The sequence below is a fragment of the Taudactylus pleione genome, unplaced genomic scaffold (assembly GCF_031769625.1).
Source record: "Taudactylus pleione unplaced genomic scaffold, aTauple2 ptg000073l, whole genome shotgun sequence".
Taxonomy (NCBI): domain Eukaryota; kingdom Metazoa; phylum Chordata; class Amphibia; order Anura; family Myobatrachidae; genus Taudactylus; species Taudactylus pleione.
The window spans coordinates 8277501-8301189 of NW_028284475.1; the positions used below are offsets into that span (position 1 = coordinate 8277501).

Below are 23689 nucleotides of genomic sequence, written 5' to 3' on the forward strand. Positions count from 1 at the left end.
TCGCCAAAGCTCTTGCCGGTGGGACAGACTGCAAGTGTCCCTGTACAGGCTGGGGGATCTGGTGACTGTGACTCCAGCTGCGCGGCGCCGAGTTTCCTCATGTAAGACAACAGCTGTTCTATCAATCAGGCTCCGCCTCTTTTCATCACAGGAAGTAGAGGGGAATCCGGGGTTTTATTTAACTTTCCGGGGCAGCGGGAGACTCCACAGTGAACCGGGAGTCTCCCGCAGGATTCGGGAGGGTAGGCAAATATGCTGTGTATAGTGCTCTATGTAAGACGCTGTAACCGGTCACACCTGCCGTCTATCTATCACACAAAGCCAGGTGGTTCCTCTCACATATAATAGCAGATTACGGGGGGGATCTACGCCGTATTTATAGGTTTTTATAAAAAAAATTACCCAAATACGTTGTCTGTCAAATTCGCATTTATTTATACAAAAAAGAAATAAGCCTTATAGGACACTAACAAACCTGCTCTATCATTCTCTGGTTACTTTGCTACCTAAATAGTGTGCTAATGTGAGCTAGAAGCTGCTCTGGGATGTGGGTGTGAGGAAGCGTGCAGAGGTTTGTACATAAGATCTGATCTCTTGCCAGCACTGGCTATGCTCTATACAAATGGAGGAGCTCATAGATGCAATTACATATTAGCCAGTGTTCCCGTTCCCACTGATTAGCTACAGAGATAGGTCAGTTCCATGATGGATTCATTATCTACAGGTCTTGCAAAGTGTCACGTAAACTACCAGCCCATATCATGTGGGAGTGCGGTTCAGGCCAGATATTCCTCTAACACAGGAATGATTAATCACCGGCAGTGTGACTATCATCTAATCTCCAGCCTAGGGAAATGTTCTGGCCTGTGGATGAGTACGGTGCTAGTGAGGATTACACACAGTCCTCAGCCCCTGCTTTACCAATTATCGCTAATACTATCCCTCCCACCAGTGTTTTTTTCCCCCATTAGTGCTGCGCGGCCAGTGGAGTGAATTCCACTATAAAACTACAGCTGTACCACCCGTTGTTGGGGAATCTATAAGGCCTGGACAATAGCAGGCATTGCCCCCCCAATGTACTGTCCAATGGTAAGAAAATAATTGCACACTGTTTCCCAGCAGCAACCCCCATAATAGCTGCCCCCTGCCTCCATGCTATTATGGTAATTATGCGTTTGCTATAGGCTATTATCAACTTGTAACTCTGGACCAATACTGCTGTGATGGGTGTGGATACAATACTGTAGGCAAAATGTAATCAGTGGTAAATATTGTCCCAGATCTTCATCCATTTAAATCTGATTTCAGGGAACGGTGGAGGCTCCTCCATAGGGACGCGGAAGTCGGAGAAGGTCACCGCCTGGGTTGGTGTCCAGTATGAATGGTGTGATCATCGCCCTATTCCGAATCTTTCCTTCCCATGACGGCCACAGAGACGTCCTGCAGGTAGGAGGTGAAGCATTCCTCGCGCTCCTGCCCGTCCTGGTCACAGCAGTTCTGAGCGTCCTTCCAGGAGTTCTTTCTGGGGCCGCACAGAGTCTTAATGTACTTCCTTTTCTGTAACAATGATGCACAAACTAAATCCAGGCGCCACACGTAATTCACACTTTAATGGGTGATGCATTCAAATGTTACATATGTACAAATCAACATATTGTTAAGTTATTTGGCCAAGAAAACTACAGTACATAAGAAGTCACTGATTTTGTACAGTAGCCAAAGACATTGTGTGTATTTTACGTTTTTTTTTTTTACTGTCTTCACTTATTTGAATACACTGTTATAGTGTCACACCAAAAAGGTGGTCGGTAACTATTGTCCTAGTGTAAGACTAATGATTACTAATTAAGGGGGTATTCAATTAGCCACAATAACGATAATCTTTTCTCCGGAGAAAAGCTTAAGGACCAGTCGTCCGAATTTGCGCGTTCCCCCTATAAGTACAGGTGAAAATGGTGGAAATCAGCCCGTTCCTCCATATATTAAAAAAAAAAAAAAAAAAGTAAACTAAGGTAGGGTAATGGTATAGAAGAGTGATACCCCCCCCAAAATCTCTGGAACTTTTTCAATCCACTGTGTACACTACAAACATGACAACTCTATCACTTGAACAACTTGAAGTAACCTTATTACAGAGCGCCATCTAGTGGCAGATCAGTATGACTGCAGGATACAAAGCACATTTACTTGCATCAAGACTGTTCTGCTCCATCTACTGTATGAAACACAGACCCTAAGCGGATATATAGAACCAGCAGAACTAGACACTTGTGGTCTATATGGCAAAGTTTTGCAACCGCCTCCATGTACCACCCAAAGGATAAAAACAGCAAACTTACAAATGGTGCTTTGCCAAGGGAAGTGCAGAAGCTCCCAGCTGCAGGCCCTGTAGCAGTGACACCCCCTACTACTATGGTAATTACGTCGTTGTATGCGAGTGCATTTAGGACAACCAACAATACTCTATATATACCTTCCATATATATATATATATATATATAAAGTAAAGTATCAGCCGGGTATCAGAATGGAGACGGCTGCTGCCACGTTGGTTAGCCAGGCACACGTTCTCTTTAAACATATAACAATACGTATTTATTAAAGGTGGAGCTGTATCAAAACCTTCTACAGGAGTGGAGAAGTTAGCCATCCAATCAGCTTCTGCCTATCATTTTATAGAATGCACTTTATAAATGCTACCTCAAAGCTGATTGGTTGCTATGGGCACTTGTCCGCTCTTTGGCAGGTTGGATACATCTCCTCCATAGTGAAGGCTAGGCAACCCTGCATTTACTGCCATCCCTGTGCAGCTCCCAGTGTGATGTGTATCAGCCACCTTCCAAATAGGACCATAGAAAAGTAGACAGAAAACTGCATAGAGCCCCACTTACAGATTCCATGTCTCCATAACCCTGGTAATACCCTGGACACCCAGTACTGCAGACTAATACTTACCAGTAGATCATCATGATAAGCTAAGGACAGAGGACGGGAGAAATATTGGTGGCATCACCAGGGATGCCTATAGTGGCCGGCAGGCTGGGGCAGTGCCAGAGGCTATATAACAGCAGCAGCTGTCTCACTTCTAGCAGAACAAGTTTACCCATTGCCTCCTAGTGTCAGTACCAGGCTTTATGGAACTGGGGCTGGGTGCCTAGCCATGCAGGGCCGTAACTAGGGTGGTGGCGACCTGTGCCATGGCACAGGGCACCGCAGGACAGGGGGCGCTGTTTGGGCATGTCAGTTTTCCTGTTTATTATCATTTTTACTTTTAGCTTCCTCTTTTATCCCCGGCATCTCCTGGCCTCCCCCATCCCTTCCCCGGCATCTCCTGGCCTCCCCTATCCCTTCCCCGGCATCTCCTGGCCTCCCCTATCCCTTCCCCATGAGGCCATTGCCCTTTCTTCGGGGTGCATTATCTTATATCCTTATTTGAAAAATGAGGGGGGTGCCAATGCTCTTTCTGGAACAGGGCACCAAAAAGTGTAGTGACAGCTATGTACATAGCCCAGACAGCCCAGCATTTAATCTCAGATTAATGACATCCACCCCCAGACATCCACCCCCAGCTGTAATAGCACAAACATCCAATGCTCTTTATAGAGGCCTATTAATATACTGTGCCCCGCACAAGTCCTCACCTGCTCTCCTGCGCACTCCAGCTTCCTGTCCCGGGGGAGACTGCAGCACGTATCCTTGAGGTCAGTCACCAGAAGGGGAAGCTGTCTCCTGGAGAGAGGTCACAAACACATTCACATATATTACATCATGTATAACAGAGCTGCACAATATATATTGTATGCAATGTAATGAAAGCACCAATCTGTGACTCTACACTCACCATGGCTTCTATAGAAGACAGGAGGAGAAGTTACCCATAGCAGCCAATCAGCTTCTAGCTATCATTTATCTAGTACATTACATAAAATTATTGTCAGAAGCGGATTGGTTACTATGGATAACTTCACCACCTGTAACTTGACCATACAAAACAATCCTCTATTCTTCCACAAGGTGGAGCCAATGCTGATCAGTTTTGCTTCACGGCAAGCCATCCAAGGAAGGGAAGAGGCCAGGTGCAGCGTTACATTAGCTATGAGGTCCTGTCCTTGCTTCAGCTCATATTTCTGAAATGTAACTTACAGAAGTGCTGGCAGAGGGTGGATGGGACAGCTCGTGCCCCCCGGTGCAGTAGGTATTCGGGCAGATTGTGTAGCTGAAGGAACTTACTTCTTAGTGAGGAGCTTGATCTCTCCACACAGCTTCTCCAGGAGGTCCTCTGTCATGGCGCTGAGGTCCAGTGCCTCCACCTCTCGGTCATACTCCGGGAATGGGGCTTCCTTGGCAAAGCAGTGGTCCATCACCTGGTGGTCGCTATCGCAGCAGACATGGGGGACGGTCTTCGCTGACCCCTCTTCTACGCAGAACTTGGCCAGAACTTTCTCCCACTGTGTAATGAGGAGGAAGACATCACAATGAGAGGGAAATAACAGACAGATACTTTCCATACACCAGATTACGATGGGGGAAATACAATAGTCTGCTGATGGCTGTATCTCGCAGAATATTCCCCTATGTCATATAAGAGTACTAATCACAGTCTATATAGACCTCTACACCATCCATAACGGCCTGACCACTAGACATGTCCCCCAGCATGAAACAACCCCTGTACAGGACCACAATACACATCTATTACACTCTATACAGGCATGACCTGACCACCAACCAAATTACAATTCTATCATATTATAACATGATCTTTCCATGTCCGGGTTATGATCATAATACGATTCTTGCATTGGGTTGTAGTTGAGATCCCGGCGCACACAATGCCATCGGTCGCAATACTGATGACGGAATCCCGTCAAAGGTCAGAAGCCCGGCTCAACAATGCCGGCAGCTGCCATCCCAAAGCTAAGGGTTAGGTTTAGGGGTTAGGGACTAGGGGGAGGGTTAGTGTTAGGCTGCGGGAGGGGAGGGATAGGGTTAAGCTACGGGTGGGGAGGGCCTTTCACCCTCTACAATGCAAATATATATTTTACACCTTACTCTATATTAAGGGGTGTGTCGCACTGACCGCAGACTGCGCGCAGGCCTCGTCGTTCCTCTTGCAGCATTTCTTGAACTCTTTCTCCAAGCGGTTGATGGCTTTGGACTGGCGCGCAGGGTATTTATAGCCGCTTTGGGACAGTACTTTGTCCGTGCGCAGACGGTATTTGCCCAGCTTGCAGATGTTCTGAATGTTGCTGGATTTAGGCTTTCCTGGAGGGAAGGCCAGGCCTGGCATCTTCACGATGTCCTGGCACGTGGGCGAGTTAGGAGGACAGGGCTTGATGGCTTCCGGGACACCTAAGTCACCTTCGCTGGCTACCTGCAGCATGCTGACGGGGGTATCATAGCCGGGGTTGGGGGCATCGTTGGTGAAGCAGGTTTCCCGCTCAGATCCATCCTTCTTGCAGCAGTGGTAATGGCGCGTCTTCACTGAAAACTCTGTATTGCAGAAATTCTCCATGGAATTCTTCCACTAGAAGAGATCACACATTAAACTCAGACACACACAGTACAGCAGTGGTTCCCAACCCCAGTGCTCAAGCTTTCTATAGTCTGAGTCTTATGGTGCATAAACGGTCAGATTTGCTAGATCATCGATAATGAACGATATTAACGATTTCATGAACGATGAACGATTTCTGGCAGTATTTAAAATGAATGAAATCATCCAAATCTGACTGCAAACACTCGATTTCAGATATCGTTGTCTGACATGCGGACACGCGCATAGTTCGTCGATGCATGCCAACGATATGAACGATTTTTACAATCGATATCGTTCATATCTTCCAGAAAATCTGACCGTGTGTACCTTCCATTAGGGATAACCTTGACTAAGTATAGGTGACCTAGAGCTTTGCCGATTTAGATTCAACCACCTGTGCTCAAGCATGGATGTTCTAAAAACCTGGATTGTTAGGAGGTCTCGAGAACTGAAGTTGGGGCCTGATTCATTAGGGATTGCTATTGAGATTACACACGCAGGTCCATTGCAAAAATATGCTAATGTTTGCAATCGCTGCCCGATGCCAGCCGCACACGCCTGCACCACACTTAAGCAAAGGTCTGAATGCTGCTTGATGGGGTGTATCATTACAGCGGGAGCCAGCTTAGGAGAGAAGACCACACAAGCGGAGGCCGGTACTTAGGGGAATGGGAGCATAAGAGGTGGGGGGTGGGTTAGGGGATGGACTGCAACCACTGAGTCCTGCTGAGTCCTGGTGCAACCACCGTCTCGATCGTGGGATTGAAAAAAACGGCCCAAGCTTGGCCTCCCTAGTTAAAGCCTGATGAGTTTGCAAGTCTAGAATTTCCAACGATCGGCATGCCAGAAGTTATTGCACAGATAATTATAGCTATTGCAGATTCAGCCGAGCCCCAGTCGCCGTTACACACGTACCACTTCCTCCGCACAGCGAAGTTTGTCAGATTGAAGACAGCACTTGGTAAACCCTTCTTCCAACTCGTTGATAGCATGCCCTTGTCTGCTGAGGTGCGAGAATCCAGTCTGGGGAAGGTTGTGGGGACCATAGGAGACTTTGACCCGGTTCCCCCAGCAGATGCTGTCAATGTTGGATAGGGATGGCCGCCCCGGAGGGAAATCTTTCAAGTTGTTGGTAAGAGAGGACGCTGGTCTCCTGCCACGAGGGCTCAGCACCGACTCACCCTGTATCAGAAGAGGCCGCTGAACTAGAAGACAAAAACACAAAAAAGTACTAAGCTAATAGAGAGACGCGTCATGCTAGACGGATACGGATACAAGCATAACATCCATCAAAGGTCCTCGTCTCCAAACCTCTGAGCACAGGAGCTCACTTTATCCAAGTAACCAACTCTATAACATGGTCAATCGTATGGCAAGTCAGTCATGGAGACAGCAGAAGGTGGCTACTGTGCCTGACCCTGTACCAATCCTCATAAAGGCATCGTTAGTAGGAGAGCTATTTAGTGGTTGTTTTGGACAGTGGGTGTTAGAGAGGAGAACGACCTGCTACTTAGAACGTATGACAGCACTGCACTCATTTTAGGACGACCACCAAAGTGGGAAGTTTATCTGCACAACAGGGTCACGTTTTACACAACCTTCTAGACAATTGAAGGATTTAACCTCCAGTTTTTCCAGCCGGGGCCTGGAACGATTGGTGGTCGGCAACGTCACTGCCCCGGGTCACCAGGACTTGCCATGCAGTTTGGCTGGATCAGCACCCCATTAGCCTAGAAAGCAGACGCCTAAAGCGTTCTTCGGATGCTTTCGGAGCTCAGGTTAGTGATGGCCATCGATGGTCAATGGGTTTAAAACCATCTGTAAAAAACAATTGATGGTTTAGCCATAAATAGTGAAGTGCGCAGACCTTGGCCATTGAGCCAGCTCTTCTGAGGTTCTCGCAACATCGGGTGTTTCCATCCATGGTGGATCACCATCAATGGGGAAACTCACATGTTGGGGAGACGAGTCAGGCGCCAGATGCATATTCACCCTGCTATAGCCCTGTATATAGCAAAGCTCTAACAGGGATCATCTGGAAATTGGGATGTAGTAGTCTTCTTGAACTTCAAGATGTCAGCAAGCAGAATGGGGACAGTGCCGACATCCCAACAAGCCGACATGCTACTACAGCGATGCACAGCATTGTTACCGTCTTGGCGTTACAACTGTAAACACGATGATAAAAAGATACCGAGCTCCCTAGAAATGTATACCTACGGGGCTGGAGATCTGTACGGGGCAGAGACAAATCATTTATAGAGACCACATGACTTGCAGGAGAGTAATCTTTGTAGTCAATGGCAGCTCCAGAGGTGGGGCCGCAGCGCAGTCCTAAATTCAGAATGTGTCCTCGCGGCATTATAGGACTACACTTCATAGGTCTCAGTGATGTCACTAGTCACATGTCTCAGTGATGTCACTAGTCCCATGGGAAATAGATGGACTGCATTCTAACGCATGTCTCCGACACGGGAATGGCCACTTCCAGTATGGGCAAGTAATGAACACGCTCTACTCAGACACTGTTGAATAACTATTATATAATAAAGTAGTAACAAAAATAATAAGAATATAATTACTTTCTTTTTGCTGCACTGGAAAGCTGGGTATAACCTGCCTTTGGAACATGTTGAAGTCATCCGCCAGGGGAATCACCTCTTCTAGGAAAAATAATAAAAAAAATATAGTATATTTCTTCAAACATTGTTTTAATGAGTAATGGTATAGATTAGAACATAGGTTCTCAAACTCGGTCCTCAGGACCCTACACAGTGCATGTTTTCCAGGTCTCTTCACAGAATCAAAAGTGAATTCATTATAACCACCTATGAATCTTTTAAATGTGTCAGTGAGTAATGAGTACACCTGTGCACCTGCTGGGTGACCTGGGAAATGTGTCAGTGAGTAATGAGTACACCTGTGCACCTGCTGGGTGACCTGGGAAATGTGTCAGTGAGTAATGAGTACACCTGTGCACCTGCTGGGTGACCTGGGAAATGTGTCAGTGAGTAATGAGTACACCTGTGCACCTGCTGGGTGACCTGGAAAATGTGAACTGTGTGGGGTCTTGAGGACAGAGTTTGAGAACCACTGGATTAGAACATTAAGATATGTATCAAATAAGATATGAGGTAGGAAGCAATCTTACCATATTATACCTTCCACCCTCCCTATATTATACAGGTATAAAGAGACCCCATCCTCACTCTGTCACATTTGTGTTCTGTGCAGAATGATAGATGACGTTTCCCCATTGAGTGCTGCCAGAATAAAAATGTATTTTGCTTGGGTGACAGCAGGGCCGTTACACTAACATTATATTTACAGCAACCAATCAGCGGGCTGTTTCTATATAACTACTGCCAATTAGTTGACGAAAACAAGTGTCTGATTGGCTGCTGTAGTTTGCTGTGACACTTGCCATGCAGCTAAATGCAAGGTTAGTAAAGGAGATGGTCTTCACAGAACAGGCAGCTGTGAGTGGCTCGCAATGGCTCTTCTGCTCTTGTGTGAATCTGCAGGGAGGGTAGGATTCAGGTTTTGTGAGGACCCCAGGGCAACAAATTTATGGGTGCCCCTACCAATAAAATTGTGAAAATTATATGCTGGTGGTGTTATTAGGCGAAGATGTACCAAGTCTTGCAAAGAGGTTTGATACATCTCCCCATAAAAAGTACAAAAGGTGTAAGTCCCAGCAACAAGGTTTTGTTAAACACACTGTAGTGGCCCCCCCTGTTCACATGTCACACTGCCCCCCATGCAGATTATGTAGCTATGTGTGGGGGTCTCCTGGGTGCTAATGTAATGCAGGACTTTACAGCCCAGAGCTCACAGATAATTGAATTCAGACCATAATCTTGATGGAATAAATATACATTATATACGCAGGTCTGTGACGTCATCGCCTACAGACAGGAGCAGCGTCTCGTGCACTGGTTGGAAACTTATGTAAGGTAAGCAATTTTTGATATTGATGATTGTTACCTGACGAAGGTTTGAATTAAAACCGAAATGTTGGAGCTACACTGTATGTGATTGATTAATTCTGTTGCACACGTTTGTACCAATATTCTGGAGGGACCGTGGACTGTTTAATTTCATGAAATTACCCCCTACTCACTGTAACTCTTCCCTCACTACACTATGCTTCAGTGTCCATTGATTCTCCTACCTGCATCACTGTGTATACTATTGCTGCTGCTGACTGAGCTCCGTTCTCTAAACAGCAGTGCACTTCCTGGTCACATGACACATCCAAGGTGTCCGTCGGTGCTCAAGCCACACCCTCAAACTCGGAGGCATGCCTCTATTAGCTCTCTTTCTGTGCAGCTTACTGTCTGTGGTGTGGCCCCGCCCCCAGCTCTGCAAGTCTGACTATACAGAAGCGAGGCTGAGGTGTTGCTGCCTCTTCTCTAGTCTCCCTGCAGTCCCAGGGAGCTCCACAAAGCTGGTGAGTGTTTGCTATAAAAATAATTATAATAAACAAAGATGATGTTTACAAGTTATGAATATCTTCTTTGTATTATTCTAATCATTTTTATATCGAATCTCAGGAGTATGATAGGGGAGGCTCAGCCTCCTGTGCCTACCCTGACTGCACATCCCTGAGATAGAAAGAGTGTGTATATATACTGTGCTCCTTTGTTTTAATGTTTTACACAGGATGCAAATGATGTATAATAAACAATCCTAACAATGAATCCAATATTCCTTAAAAACCTTTTTCCGAGTGCCATAAAAACGCACAAACTATTCAATTCCATATCTGGGTCAGTGTATTATTGTAACATTTCCTACGAACACTAGGGAATATATATGAAAAATCAATTTTTTCCATTCTCATAAAACACTATCTAAAAGATAAAACAAATAAGAGCAAACGTAGCTACCGAAGGTAACACATAGCATTTATGGCACAAGTACTGTATAGTTTTCTGCCACACAAATGAAAAGACAACTAAAGTCAAATAATAAAAAAGCAGCCAATTAGATGATGCCATTGAAATGCATTGTCTCACTAAAGGTGCCTACACACTTGGCGATGTGTTCACGATCCGACATGGTGTACGATTTCCCTTTGAATTTCCCCAGCAGCTCCCCAGCAGTCGTGGGCACGATTTGGTGTTAAAAACTGTCCAATGTGATAAACGTTCTATCGTGCCTCCTAACTATTCCAGTGCATCGTGACAGATTGTCAGATCTGCCCTACAGCACGGCAGATCTGAAGATGCGATGTGCGACCTGCGGGGACGCGCATCGGCAGCGTGACGATTTGGGCATATTTTACACGATTTGTCGTCACGATGCGTCGGAATCGGGCAAATCGTGTAAAATATCGCTAAGTGTGTAGGCGCCTTTAGTCCAAAGCCAAATTGACATACAAAAGGCTTCCTGCCTACGCTCTGACACATGAGCCTTCAACCGTGTAGGATCATGAAACTGTCCAATGGGATTCCAGCTTTTATTCAGCATCACCTTTTTACTTGTATCTGTATTCTAAATACACCGGGTGCCAGCAGAGTCTCAAGACTGTTCAACTTCTTAAAGGCCACTAATGGATTCCCTGGCACGAGGCCTCTGTGTGTTACACCCTGTTTGAGAATAATGACCTTCCTTACATCATGGGAACGCCTGCTCAGTTTAGGAATAAAAGGTCATTTTTCAGAGAGTCCATCCTGATTTTAATTTAGATTTTTTATTTTTATCTCATTTTAATCTAATTGTATGGATTCTTAATAACCGGGATGGTTTTTAATTATTTTTCTATTAACGGTTACATTAACGCATTGCGAACGTTCTGCGATCTTGTATTACAGTATTTATGCCCGTCCTTATGATGTCTCTCAATGCTCCTCACTGTGAAAGACACCGGACATAGCATTGTTCGCCTATTTCAAGCCTAACTAATCCGAACACTAACAGACTGTCGACATTCTGAATGCCGACAAAATGACATGACATACTGTGCTCCTTTATGTTAATGTTTTAGTGGCATTAGTAGCTAAATATAGGAATACCAAACAAAAACATAACTCCAGTTAGAATTACCAAAATGAAAAAAAAAAGTTTATATCTTCTAAAAGAAAACAAAAAAAAGTGAATGAGTGAAATAATGGCCATGATCTAGCATTGTGTGTTTTTAGGAACGCAGGGAGAGTGTAAAACACATCTCCTCTCAGCTCAGTGATTCATCCCAGTGGGAACATTGAGGGAAAGCCAGCACAGAATTATGTATATAGGTCACAGAACTCAAATAGAAAACACAAAAGTGCATGACAAAATGACAAATTTGTGTCCTCTAAAACTACCCAGCATGCCTTGCTCCTATATCATAAGACACAGGATATGAGTCAGTCTCACAATCTATCCTGCACACGGGTCAGATCGCCTTGTGAACTTCTGCAAAATACATTCGGACCTATGTAAAGGGGAATGGCTGTACTCGATACCCTCTTGGTTTCTGTATTTAGAGCTGCACAGGGAAGCATTACCACTGCACACCAAAAGGCATGCCTCACAACACCTGCCCATCGGAATCACGTAGCGATGGCAACAGATGATCGATGGGTTTAAACAATCGGCAGAAACCCTTTGATGGTTTAGTCATCGATTACTAAGTGCTGCACATAAACAAACCAACATCTGCCCACTGCTGTTGATGTTCCACAACAATGGGCTACCGCTTCAATGATTTGGCATCGATGGCTAAAACACTTCCATCGGCCACAGACCATCAATGGTGGCAAAATCATCAATGGCCATCCCTAGAATCAGGGCATGGCAACAGGCACGATAAAGGGGCTTGACCAACTATCAGGAGTGTAACCATTGTAATATTGCCGTGGGAGGAGAGGCTTTGAATCCTGTACAGGGAACCTAGGGCTTTAAGGTTATATGGCAACAGTAGGTCAACAAGGGTCCGTCATGCAATGTTTACTGAAAATGGAGGAGGTGAGCTTGGGCAGATGGAGAGTCGCTTTGAACAGTCCTTAATGAAAGAGGCATACATATTTCTATTAGGGGTTGTACCTAAGGGGATGCGGTCAGAATGTAGACAAGTACTTGGGCACAATGAAGACAATGTACTTGTCCGCAGCATAGTTCTGGCACCACTATGGCGTACTCACGAAAATGCTGCTTAAAGCAGTTTAATGCTGTTGGCAGTATAACTCTAAACACGGCGTTATTGTAGAGGTAACCTCGAGGGCTTAGTGCCAAAGAGATTATGGTATTTGGTGTGGATAACCTGTCATGCAGACATTGGCAAGCTGATGGCGGTGTTCAGCAACCTCCGGAGCCCCCGCATACATACATTGGGGGCTGGTACAGTGTGTGAGGGTGTGATACCTGGAATTAGGGAAATCTGGGTGTTCGGTTACATATACATACCAAAAGCCATGTGATGCTGCTTCCTCCATCTACACCATCAACAAATGCCACGGCTAATGCGCACCCCTGTGTGGAACGGACGTCTGGCTGAGAGGTTACAGGCAACGTTTTATTTATAACACTCTGCGGTTAGAAACTTCCGTAGGCAAAACACAAGTCCATGTCAAGGAAGCAGCCAGTAACCCCATTACCCTCAGGGGAGGGGGGAGAGGAAGGAGGGATAGGATAAACATTCACAGCTGCACATCAATGTGCCAGTCAGCCTATAAACAAGTTACTCTACTACTAAAGCTACTAGCAGGGCATAGTTCCAGTTGGATGGCACCTGGGCCATTACTAGGGGTGTGCGAGTGGTGCGGTGGCACAGGACAATGAGGGTGGCACAGTCGCTACCTCACTGCACCTACATGTAATGGTGATGGCACCTTGCAGGCAGTAGCTGCAGGCAAGGACACCGTGCAGCCTGTGGAGTTGCCCGGAGTGCCCTTAGGATGTGCCACATAGTTACTTACTTCCTAGAGGCGGCCGTTCCCCTAGGGGCGATATCATGGGTTTATGGGGTGGGGCTGGCACAGGGCGGCATGGAACCCTGTTCCGGTCCTGCGTGCGTCCTCCATTTTTTTGGCTCCATATGCCTCAACTTTGAAACAGTTTTCGGTGTGTCCCACTTTCTTTAACAGGTTCTGCTAAGAAAAGTGAACTTCATATTCCCAAATTAAAGGGCATGGAGAGCTCTTCTGTAATGGGCAAACCGGATTTTAAATCTGGCGGTCCTTTAAACGCGCCATACAAACTGCGGGAATGGGTAGGAGGCCACTGGTGTAAGATCTACCGCAAGAGGCAGACCATGAGTTTACGGTTCTCAAAGCCGGCTCTCATACATAAGGAAAATCTATATTCTAGATGCTAAACCGCTGCATCACACAGGCACAGGGGTCACAGATAGGTACATGTATGTGGTCGTGGTGTATTTGGGCCTTGTAAGAAATGTAAGCACCCCCCTGCGTAATGGTGGGGGGTTACTTCCTCCTCCTGCAGATCACTGTGACCCTAGCTAGGCCACCATTTTCGTAGTGAACACGGCCCCCCATCCTTATGGATTCTGCGACACGTGAGAGAGGCAACAGCTAATACAGTAAGTGAGGAATGGCTAGTCTGGCAGCATGGTGACACAGTGGTTAGCACTGCTGTCTGCCCACACTGGAGCACTGTGTGTAAAATGTGATGGAAATGGATTTCCTCCGACCTCAAAACCTGCTGACAGGTAAAAATTAGCGGATGTCACAAATGGCCTCTATTGGGTGCAAAACGTAGACTGCAAGCTCCAAATAAATGTTCAGTGTACAGAGTACAATATATAGTATAACAAGCATCCTCTTTATCCGCATTATAGTGACCGACGTGCTCTGCCCTCTGTGGAGGAACACCTGCCTTCATGCCATGCACGGTCCATAATCATTAATAAAAGGATTACCCAACGTCAGAAGAATTTGATAAGCGCCAGAAGGGAGGAAATAAATAAGGAGAGAGAAACCGCCTGCAATGCAAGTTACAATGTTCTCCTGAAATCCAGACAGTCCTGTGAATGACTAAACATTGCTGACATAGCATGAAGCGCACAGATTACCATTATCTTCCTTTATATTTCTGCAGAAGAGTTGTATTCTCCTGTATGCGATATAGTCATTCATAATGTCGACAGTTCTGTTGTGAAGTGTTGACATGCAACATGACGACATCTGCAGGCAGAGCCGGCCCTAGCTAAATTAGTGCCCTAGGCAAGATTTTGGGTGGTGCCCCCCTCCCCGTGGGATCCTGAAAAGGGATGTGGCCTCACGGAAGGGGCCTTCACCCAGCACAGGACCCCCCCTATTCCAGCATAGTGTCTGCACCCACCCTCACCCCTATCCCAGCAGAGCACCCCTCTCCCAGCAGTGAGCACCACAGCCCTCTTCCAGTTCCAAACTTACTTTGCTTGAGCGCAGCCTGCAGAGCCGCCCAACTCAAGGTACAGCAAGTCGCGGGTGGTGGAACAGCTTTCTCAGTCTCAGGCTGGCAAGCTGCAGCTATGTGTGACGATTGGTGAAGGTGGAGCCCAGAGCCGTGAGGTGTGACTCACTTATCCGAGCTCCGCAAAGGCCCATGATGCAGCATCCTTCCCATGACTATTTACTTATAGCCCATGAGCAGAAGCCCCAGACCCAACCCGGCGCTAACCACTAGCTGCAGTCCAGGTTCCCTGCCCACTCAAATAGCAGCCGGCTGTTCTGCCGCTGCCAGATCACTTTTGCTGCTGCCAGGCCCGATCAGAGCTCCGATCGTGGACACTGAGCAGCAGAAGTAGCAGCTGCCAAAGTATCTGCCCAGCCGGCAGTAGATACCCCGGCCGTGCCTGCACCGGACCTAGGTGGGCTTGGATGCCCCTAGGCATTTGCTTAGTTTGTCTCTGCCTAGGGCCGGCTCTGTCTGCAGGGACTGGAGGGTTAGAGTTGGGTTGAGGCACTAGAGAGGGTTAGCGATGCTCACCACCAGAAGCATGGCAGAACCAGCCGGAAGTCACCGTCAGCTGACCGCCATACCAGGAAGGCACCGCTGGGACACCACAAAGGTTTTGTCGACATTCTAATCATGTCAACATTCACCAGTGTCGACATTCTGAATGTTGACCTGCCAACACACATGTTGATAGAACATTGACAAAATATACCGAATCCCTCACGCGCACGGTCTCAGCTTACTAAAGCGGTGCCTAAACTGCGAGACATCACCATTTGCACAGTGCTACTAATCCCAGCCGTCAGACTGGAGCACAGGTCAGGACATGAGAGCACATACCTGGATAATAGGCGAGGCTGGCAGCATAACAAAACCAGCCCTTACACAGAGATGTAATCTCCGCACAGCCCAAAGGGTTACTGCAGTCAGCGTACAAAGAGTTAAAGACGGCCGTGTGGTACGTCGGCATTACTGTATCACTCTGCGCTGGGAAGATTAGTGGAACGGTCGCCCCGAGGGAGAGGATGGTAACATGCACTTTATTCTTATACTGCTGGATGAGTCCTGTCTGACATGTGGATGAACTACATAAACAAATACTGTATCAGGGGAACCCTCCCTTATACTGCATGTATCTGTGCTCTTCTATACACAATTTATTTTACAACCTCTGTCAAAAGGGAAACGTTAACGCTACTGTAATGGAGTTTGCGGCTATGAAGGCCGAAAGAAAATAGTTGAAAAAGGCCACAAACAACGTAAAAGTGTCTCCTGACAGTAGTGATGCACTTTGCGGTATGCTGGCGGAACATCCAGGAACATACCTCCCAACCGTCCAATCCCGATCCAGGGGCTCTGTCCCGCCATCCCGATCGGGACTGCAGAATAGTGATGAACCTGTGCCATGCCCACCTGCCATGGTGTGAGCTCCATTCATAGGCCGGGAGGGTAATGGTGGGGGGACGGGCCTAGTATGTTAGAAGCACTGGTCACCACATTGGATTAAGGCACAGATAGTGCCCTGTCTACTAAATGTACCAATCAGAGGCTACGTGGTTCCTCTAAAAGCCACGGTCAGTAATATGCAGCAGACGAGAAGTCCCATTCAATGAATGGTGAAACCACTTCCATGGAGAAACGCGTCAGTAATAAGTATTCACCAGTAGTGATTTTTTTTATTGAAGCACTTTGCTTTTCATTTTAGAAGTAACTTACTCTTCTATACCTAAGTTTGACCTGCCAGTTACAATTACCCGTCATATTATACTCCTATTTATAAATCAAGTTATTACCAAGTGTCGCACATTGTGGGGGTTGTGATACAAACAGATAACATATAATTACATAAAACAAAAAGGTAATTACATTCCCCAAATAAGCATGCAGTCTATAACGGTGGGTGACACACCTGATATGTATGTAGCTTAGCATGAATCATAGGGATACGTATTCATGGATATAGCCACTGTGCCAATTCTGTGTTCCAGGTGGATGCAGGTGCTGTGTTAGTCCCTGGCACCGGGCAGTGAATACCCATAGGCCGTACACCCGTTCCCAGCAGTTGGTAATTACAGGTACAAAACTGTATGAATGAGCTGCACAGTATGTGATCTAACAGGGAACACATTGAGAGCTGCTGCCTTTTACCCTCACCATCGATGGTATTACATATGCAGCATCATTTGTACGATTTTCTACTCAACAGCCCATAATGTGTAACAAGGGCTTCTCACCGCAGCAGTCATGACGGTTACCCAGCGACATGACATCTGGGAATATCCTGAAACAAACAAGCGTATTTCATAAACCTATAAACCAGGCCTGGCCAACCTGTGGCTCTCCAACTGTTGTGACACTACAAGTCCCAGCTTGCCTTACCAGCTGTTCATTGGGAGGGTATGCTGGGACTTGTAGTTTCACAACAACTAGGAGAACCATAGGCTGTCCTGGTCTACTATAAATAATACCTTCAATCAAGCCAAAATTCCATATATCCACAGCTCCCTAGAAAGCATTGTGTCCCCCCTTCACGTTACAGTTACTCGGCCAACACTGCTGCAGCGCTCCCCCTTTGATCTCCTGTTCCCCGATCCCCTGTGTGTCATACACGAGCTTCCCTGCCGTCACCAGCAGACACACGGCCAGTAACATCAGCAGATTGCAGAACAGAAACACTGGGACCTTTCCAGGGCTGTCTGCCGATGTTTACAACAAGAGGACAACCCCACATGCCGGCTTTCTATCGGAGATGCTATGTATGCGGATTGCCACAGCTCTGGAATGTTGTGGATATCTCCAGTATCTGTAGCAGAAGTGGACAACATCTGACCTAATAGGCAAGTAGGACATGCTGGGAGCTGTAGTTCCACAGCAGCTGGAGAGCCACAGTTGCCTAATCCTTGTGTAGTCTGGCTGCCGCAATACTGAAAAGTACACTTTAAAGTGGTTGTATCCATTCAGATGATACATTTATTGGCCTTAAGGTGTATTTCCTTCTGTGCTCTTCAGCCAAGTAATGACATCTACAAGACCGTAATCTATTTCAGCAGCTGAGTGCACACAACAAGCTGCTGTGCTCTGTAGTTTGTATAGTTTTACCCAGAGAAGCGGTCTGTGTTCATAGAAAATAAACAACCGTGTCTGATGATATAAAGTCATGGCTGAAAAAAATAGAAAGAAAACCACAAAAATGTCAAGACAAAAAAAAAAGGCAACAAAAGAACGAACAATTATTTGGGAAAAGTTGCAGCTGGACATGGTGGAGTGAGTAACTCACAGGCATCTAAAAGTGCAAATAATACTTTACATTCCAAACGTGTATTAAAAAGCCTCAAACTGTCTCCAGTGGACGGGAGTAAGTAATAATGCTGGAGACTGGCCTATTCTGCCTGGAGTCAGGGAGGGCCACCCATAAATCGGCCGTCTCACCGACATTCCCAGGAGAGTAGGTATGATCCAAATTAGGGAGATAATTAAATGTTGCCATTTGCTTCACATTACATATGCCAAGATAATTTAATGACTACATAAAAACCTTTCATTGGCTGTACATACGTCAAATAGGTGTGAATAGTAGGGAAGACTCCTAAAATAATCACTGCTACTACACTGCCAACAGTCCCTGATTTTCAAATTTGTCCCTGGATGTGTCCCTATTTTTCAGTATTGACCCAATAATATATACAATAAAATGTTGCTTTTTCTGCATGTTAGACACCATGTATTCCTATGCTGGGTACACACTTGGTGATCCATCGCACATTCTATTGACGGGCGCTTTATCGCAAGTGTACTGGCGGGTTTGTACACCCGATATGTCAGTGAATCATGACATATTAGGTCGGTCCTATAGCACAGCCGATGCAGATAAATCTGAAAGATACATCAGTGCATCTGGCTGCGTGTACGGACGACCCGCCGCCCACTGGCTGCAGGGACCAAGGACATCGCAACTGGGCGGGCACATTTTAATTCCCGCCCAGTTGTAATGTCAGCCCAGACACACCGAGTGGCTGACTGATAAGGGTGTACAGCTTCACAGGTCGGCCGTTAGGACAGTAGTAGGGTAGTGTGTGCCCAGCCTAACTCTAGACTTCAGAAAGGAAGGTATGGGTTGCAGAATGCACAGGTTGCTGTTATACACAATCACTGCCTGGACCACACCTGGTCACTGTGATGTAATGTATACTGACCCAAATATCATTACAGGAGTGCCGGGAAATTACGTTCTACTATAAAGTGCAAAGACGCAGCCACTTGGCCCCCAAACAGCTTTTCTATATAGTTTTATGGTAGAATCACGCTGGATTTGTGCATGTTATTATAATTAACCAAAGATTAAAGAGTCCAAAAAGAGAGCTCTTATCTGTCCAAAAAGAGAGCTCTTATCTGTAGCTGTGCACACTTTTTGGAACAGTAAAGCCTCAGTACTACAGTACACTGTATGCTTTCCCTCCGTGTATTAGAGCGACATGTAGTTAATGATTTATTATCCGCAACTGCCTCACAGTGAGAACAGCAATGTACAGTATGACTTATGCTTAGACTAAATGAGGGATGGACATCGGAAGCCGATGGTCAGCAACCATCGATCTTCCCAATTCGCTAGAAGCATTTTTATCATATTGCGGGTATTCGATGGTTGCCAGCCATCGGATGCAGCTTTCCAATGGCCGAAGCACTGAACTCTTTTACGCACAGTAGGTCCATCAATGATTATACCATCGGATGGTTTCTATGAGATTATTAGTTGCCATAACATTGCTAGATTTGATGACGGAAGCCCGGCCCCAATGTCCTTAGCCCAAATTGTAATAAGAATTTATTATGTCTTACTATACAGGAAATTTAGAGGACTTTGCATTCTTATTAATATTTTTCTATTGCAATCTATAAGGAAAATTGAAGCAAGGACGTCACAATTCACCATTTATACAGACAATATTTACAGGATTTTTTTTTTTTTCTTCTTACTAATAATTCTGCAGAACTACCACAGAAATCACACAGTAGCCTTTCCTAATGAATGATACTGTGCTGCTAATACAGGGGCTGATCTGGCCACTGCGATCAACCACAGAGCGGCCGGATCACCCGTCATACTGTGCCGCAAAACTATTTCTATCTGCACTGACCATAATTACCTGAGAGGCTGCATTACCGCTGACGTGAGGCTGACAGCTGTGCTAGACTCTCGTGGAGACACAGTGATTCACTGCACCATCAAATGCATCTCTTGCTCATCTACAGCAGAGTTTCCCAAACTCCTCCTTTGCACTCCAGGTTTTAAGGATATCCATGGTTGAGCACAGGTGACTTAATTAGTACCTGGACTGTGATAGTGGGGTTTGGGAAATGCTGATCTACAGTATCATTCTCTTTCCAATCAATTATTTATTATTATCCTTTATTGGTACCAATCAATGTGGTTTGTACATTTCACATTGTAAAATGAAATTCTGTGTTTGTTATGACTGTATGCTACAGCATAAGTTGCCCCTTAGCCGTCCAGGGCCGTTTTCCCACCACCAGCTAAATGATGGAACACACAGGATTTCTAAACACTTTGTGCAGTAACAGCCACATCCCAATGTGAGCGAGACGCAGCGAAGTTTTGTTATTAGGGATTATCTTATCAGGTTATGCTGTCTGCCAGCCAAATACATTCCTGCCTACTAACCAGAATGAATCACATGGCAAAAAAAATGTGCGAGAGAGAGACACAATAAAAACGTAACAAGAAGAGACAGAGTACATAGCGACCATTCCGCCACAATATTGGGGTCCGAGAAACCACCCCAGTGACCATTACACAGGAAAGCATGCTTATAGATGGCTATCAGGGACGGGTAAGGGTTTGTGGGGGCACCAGGGCAACTAAGTTGTAAGCATGATATGCTAGCGAAGTTATTTAAAAAGTACAATGTATAAATACATCCAGCATCACAAGTGTTTTAAGCACACTGGTGTGCCCCCAGTTGACTTTATTCTACATAGATAACCCCAGTTCACATATGCCATAGTGCCCAATACCTTGGTGATGTAGCTATGTGTGGGAGCCCCCTGCGTGTGGAGGCCCGTGGGCAACTGCCCCTGCTGCCCTGTTATTCCGGCACTGATAGCTACAGTATAAGCCTTAGCCCAATTATATCAGAAAAATAAAAAACATTTGGTGCTGAATAACTACGGTCTAACAGTAACTTAGGAGTATAACAGTCACAGAGATCACTTGCCCTCTACGTGTAATAATACAGGCTACACAATACAGTCCTATAGGGCAGTGGTTCTCAAACTGGGTCCGCAGGACCCAACACAGTGCACGGTTTCCAGGTCACCCAGCAGGAGCACAGGTGTAGTCATTACTCACTGACACATTTTAAAAGATCCACAGGTGGAGCGAATATCTCACTTGTGATACAGTGAGGAGACCTGGAAAACATGCACTGTTTGGGGTCCTGAGGACAGAGTTTGAGAACCTGTGCTCTAGTTCAGTGGTTCTCAAACTCGGTCCGCAGGACCCCACACAGTGCACGGTTTCCAGGTCACCCAGCAGGTGCACAGGTGTAGAGTCATTACTCACTGACACATTTTAAAAGATCCACAGGTGGAGCTAATTATTTCACTTGTGATTCTGTGAGGAGACCTGGAAAACATGCACTATTTGGGGTCCCGAGGACCGAGTTTGAGAAACTGTGCTATAGAGCAATTGCTTGTGACACCTAATCACTTGTATCATTTCCATGCTGCTCTAATATGCTGTACGTCCGGCGAGGAGGATAGTTAAGTGAGGACACATCTGTAGATAGTTAGGGTGGAGGGTGGGTGCTCCAGGCTCACCTGTGTGCCCCAGACAGAGCAGTGCTGAGAGCTGGGCAGCCAGGATCCACATTGCCGAGTATGTCATCATGATATCAGTGCTGCAGCTGGAGAGACCTTTCCTTACTGCCTGCTGGATGACTGTGTGTATGTGTGTAGCTGTGACACTCCCCTATATATGAGCTCAGCACCGCCCACTTCCCTGTGCAACACGCCCATCTGTGGTCACTGCTGCTGCTGCTGCTGCTGCTGCTGGTGTGTGATCATTCTGTGCTCCCTGCTGCTGCTGGTGTGTGATCATTCTGTGCTCCCTGCTGCTGCTGCTGCTGCTGGTGTGTGATCATTCCCTGCTCCCTGCTGCTGCTGCTGGTGGTGGTGTGTGATCATTCTGTGGGAAATCCCCTGAAAACAGACCACCTCTGTAAAATCTTTATATACTGTATATATTTTGTGGATATGTAGACTATAAATGGGATTACACATTATGTAGTGTTAATTATTGTGATATAACTAAACGGATATAAATATGTTGTTGTTTTTTTTGGAACATATAAAGTGATCTTTTATAATCGAGAACTTGTATTATGCTCAGCACTCATCAAATGCACCGTGGGGAAGCTGAATAAATCAAAGGCACAATTCCCATGTCCCATGTCATCAGAACACCATCTACTGTGCATTTTACCCAGGCAGGCTCATTTTATACCTGTGGCTCTCCCGCTGTTGTGAAACTACAAGTCCCAGTATGCCCTGCTATTATTGAATGCTAACACTGTGGCAGGACATGCTAGGACTTGTAGTTTCACGACAGCTGGAGAGCCACAGGTTGACCAGGCCTGCATTAGAGACTTACAGACAAGCCAACACCACAGCAGGCTGACGGCAGCACCCCCTTGTTTATTTTTATCTCATCACTATAAATAGGTTGAGGGTAACCTATGAGTGGTAGCAGCTTGCCTGAACATTAGAGCTCAGGGCTCGATTCAGACCCAGTCGCTAGATGCGTTCGCTCGTTCCCAGCGTGTACAAATTCGGCTAAGTGACAGCATGGCAGGCTATGGCACGGCAAGGCATAAGCACGCCCACTATGTCTTGGTGTTCGATCGCTCTGTGTATGCAGACGCCCACCAGCCTGTCTTAAGACGCCCACTAGCGCACGTCATCTCCAAGAATGTATGCAACCATCGGTACATCGGGTACCATCGGAAGCGAACGCAGCGCTTGAGGTAGACTGTACCCTACCACAAGCACTGCGAGCTCTTCAGTGTGACATACAACCAGGTGACGTGTACTAGGACGCTGCCTGTTAATTATGAACACCTCTGGAACGGCGTTAGTTCGGTCAAGTACACCTGCGTTCACATCTACACTCCCCCGTTTCTAGTGGCCAGCCCGTTACCACCCACAAATGGCTTCTCCTGTACCCACGCTGGTGGGCTGTCTATGCTGGGCGAGCGAACGCTTCCCGATCTTTCGCAGTGGTATACGCATGCGCACAATGCAAACCATCGGCAGCTACGAGCGAACGCTTCTTAGCATCCAGGTCTGAATCGGGCCCTCAGGGCGCAGGGAAATACCCAATACATTAGAGCCTCCTACTCTGAGGCGTCTGGTCACGTGCCCCTCAGGCCATGCCAAGCGTCTCTCTAGCTCAAAATGTGCCTCTTATTTACATAACTAAAATAAGGAGATTTATGTTCTTACCTTGTGAAATCTTTTTTTTTTTACGAGATCCATAGGGGACACAGGGATAACGCTGGGGTATAGGCTGTGCAGAAGGACTGGGCACCAAACAGTCTTTGACTTTCCAGGCAGCACAGCCTCCTTCTCCCCTATGCCCCCTCCCCAGGGAGGCCAGGTAAGTTAGCTAGCCCAAGGCAGGAGTGATAAAGGAGAAGGAAGACCGACCAACACACACAGTTACAAACCCACCAAAGAGATAAAAAG

General features: G+C 46.3%; 1 protein-coding gene and 1 long non-coding RNA gene across 3 annotated transcripts in view; one reads left to right on the forward strand and one right to left on the reverse strand.

Annotated features, from left to right (window-relative positions):
- Positions 1 to 411: 411 nt before the first annotated feature.
- Positions 412 to 21900, reverse strand: ECM1 (extracellular matrix protein 1). 2 transcript variants are annotated; one of them, XM_088467667.1, is made up of 7 exons: positions 21764 to 21900; positions 8122 to 8199; positions 6455 to 6744; positions 5081 to 5527; positions 4231 to 4448; positions 3642 to 3729; positions 412 to 1557 (listed from the first exon to the last, which is right to left on the reverse strand). In XM_088467667.1, exons 1-7 carry the CDS (start codon positions 21831 to 21833, stop codon positions 1399 to 1401), a joined length of 1350 nt encoding a protein of 449 aa, XP_088323793.1. In that variant the 5' UTR covers positions 21834 to 21900; the 3' UTR covers positions 412 to 1398. The 2 variants fall into 2 exon arrangements, with proteins under 2 accessions (XP_088323793.1, XP_088323792.1); XM_088467666.1 differs by having other exon boundaries at positions 8122 to 8202.
- LOC148532615 (uncharacterized) overlaps positions 9427 to 23689 on the forward strand; it is a 45996-nt gene continuing 31733 nt past the window's right edge. The window contains exon 1 of the long non-coding RNA XR_015877711.1: positions 9427 to 9495. This is a non-coding gene — a long non-coding RNA (uncharacterized LOC148532615). The remainder of the gene's footprint in view (positions 9496 to 23689) is intronic.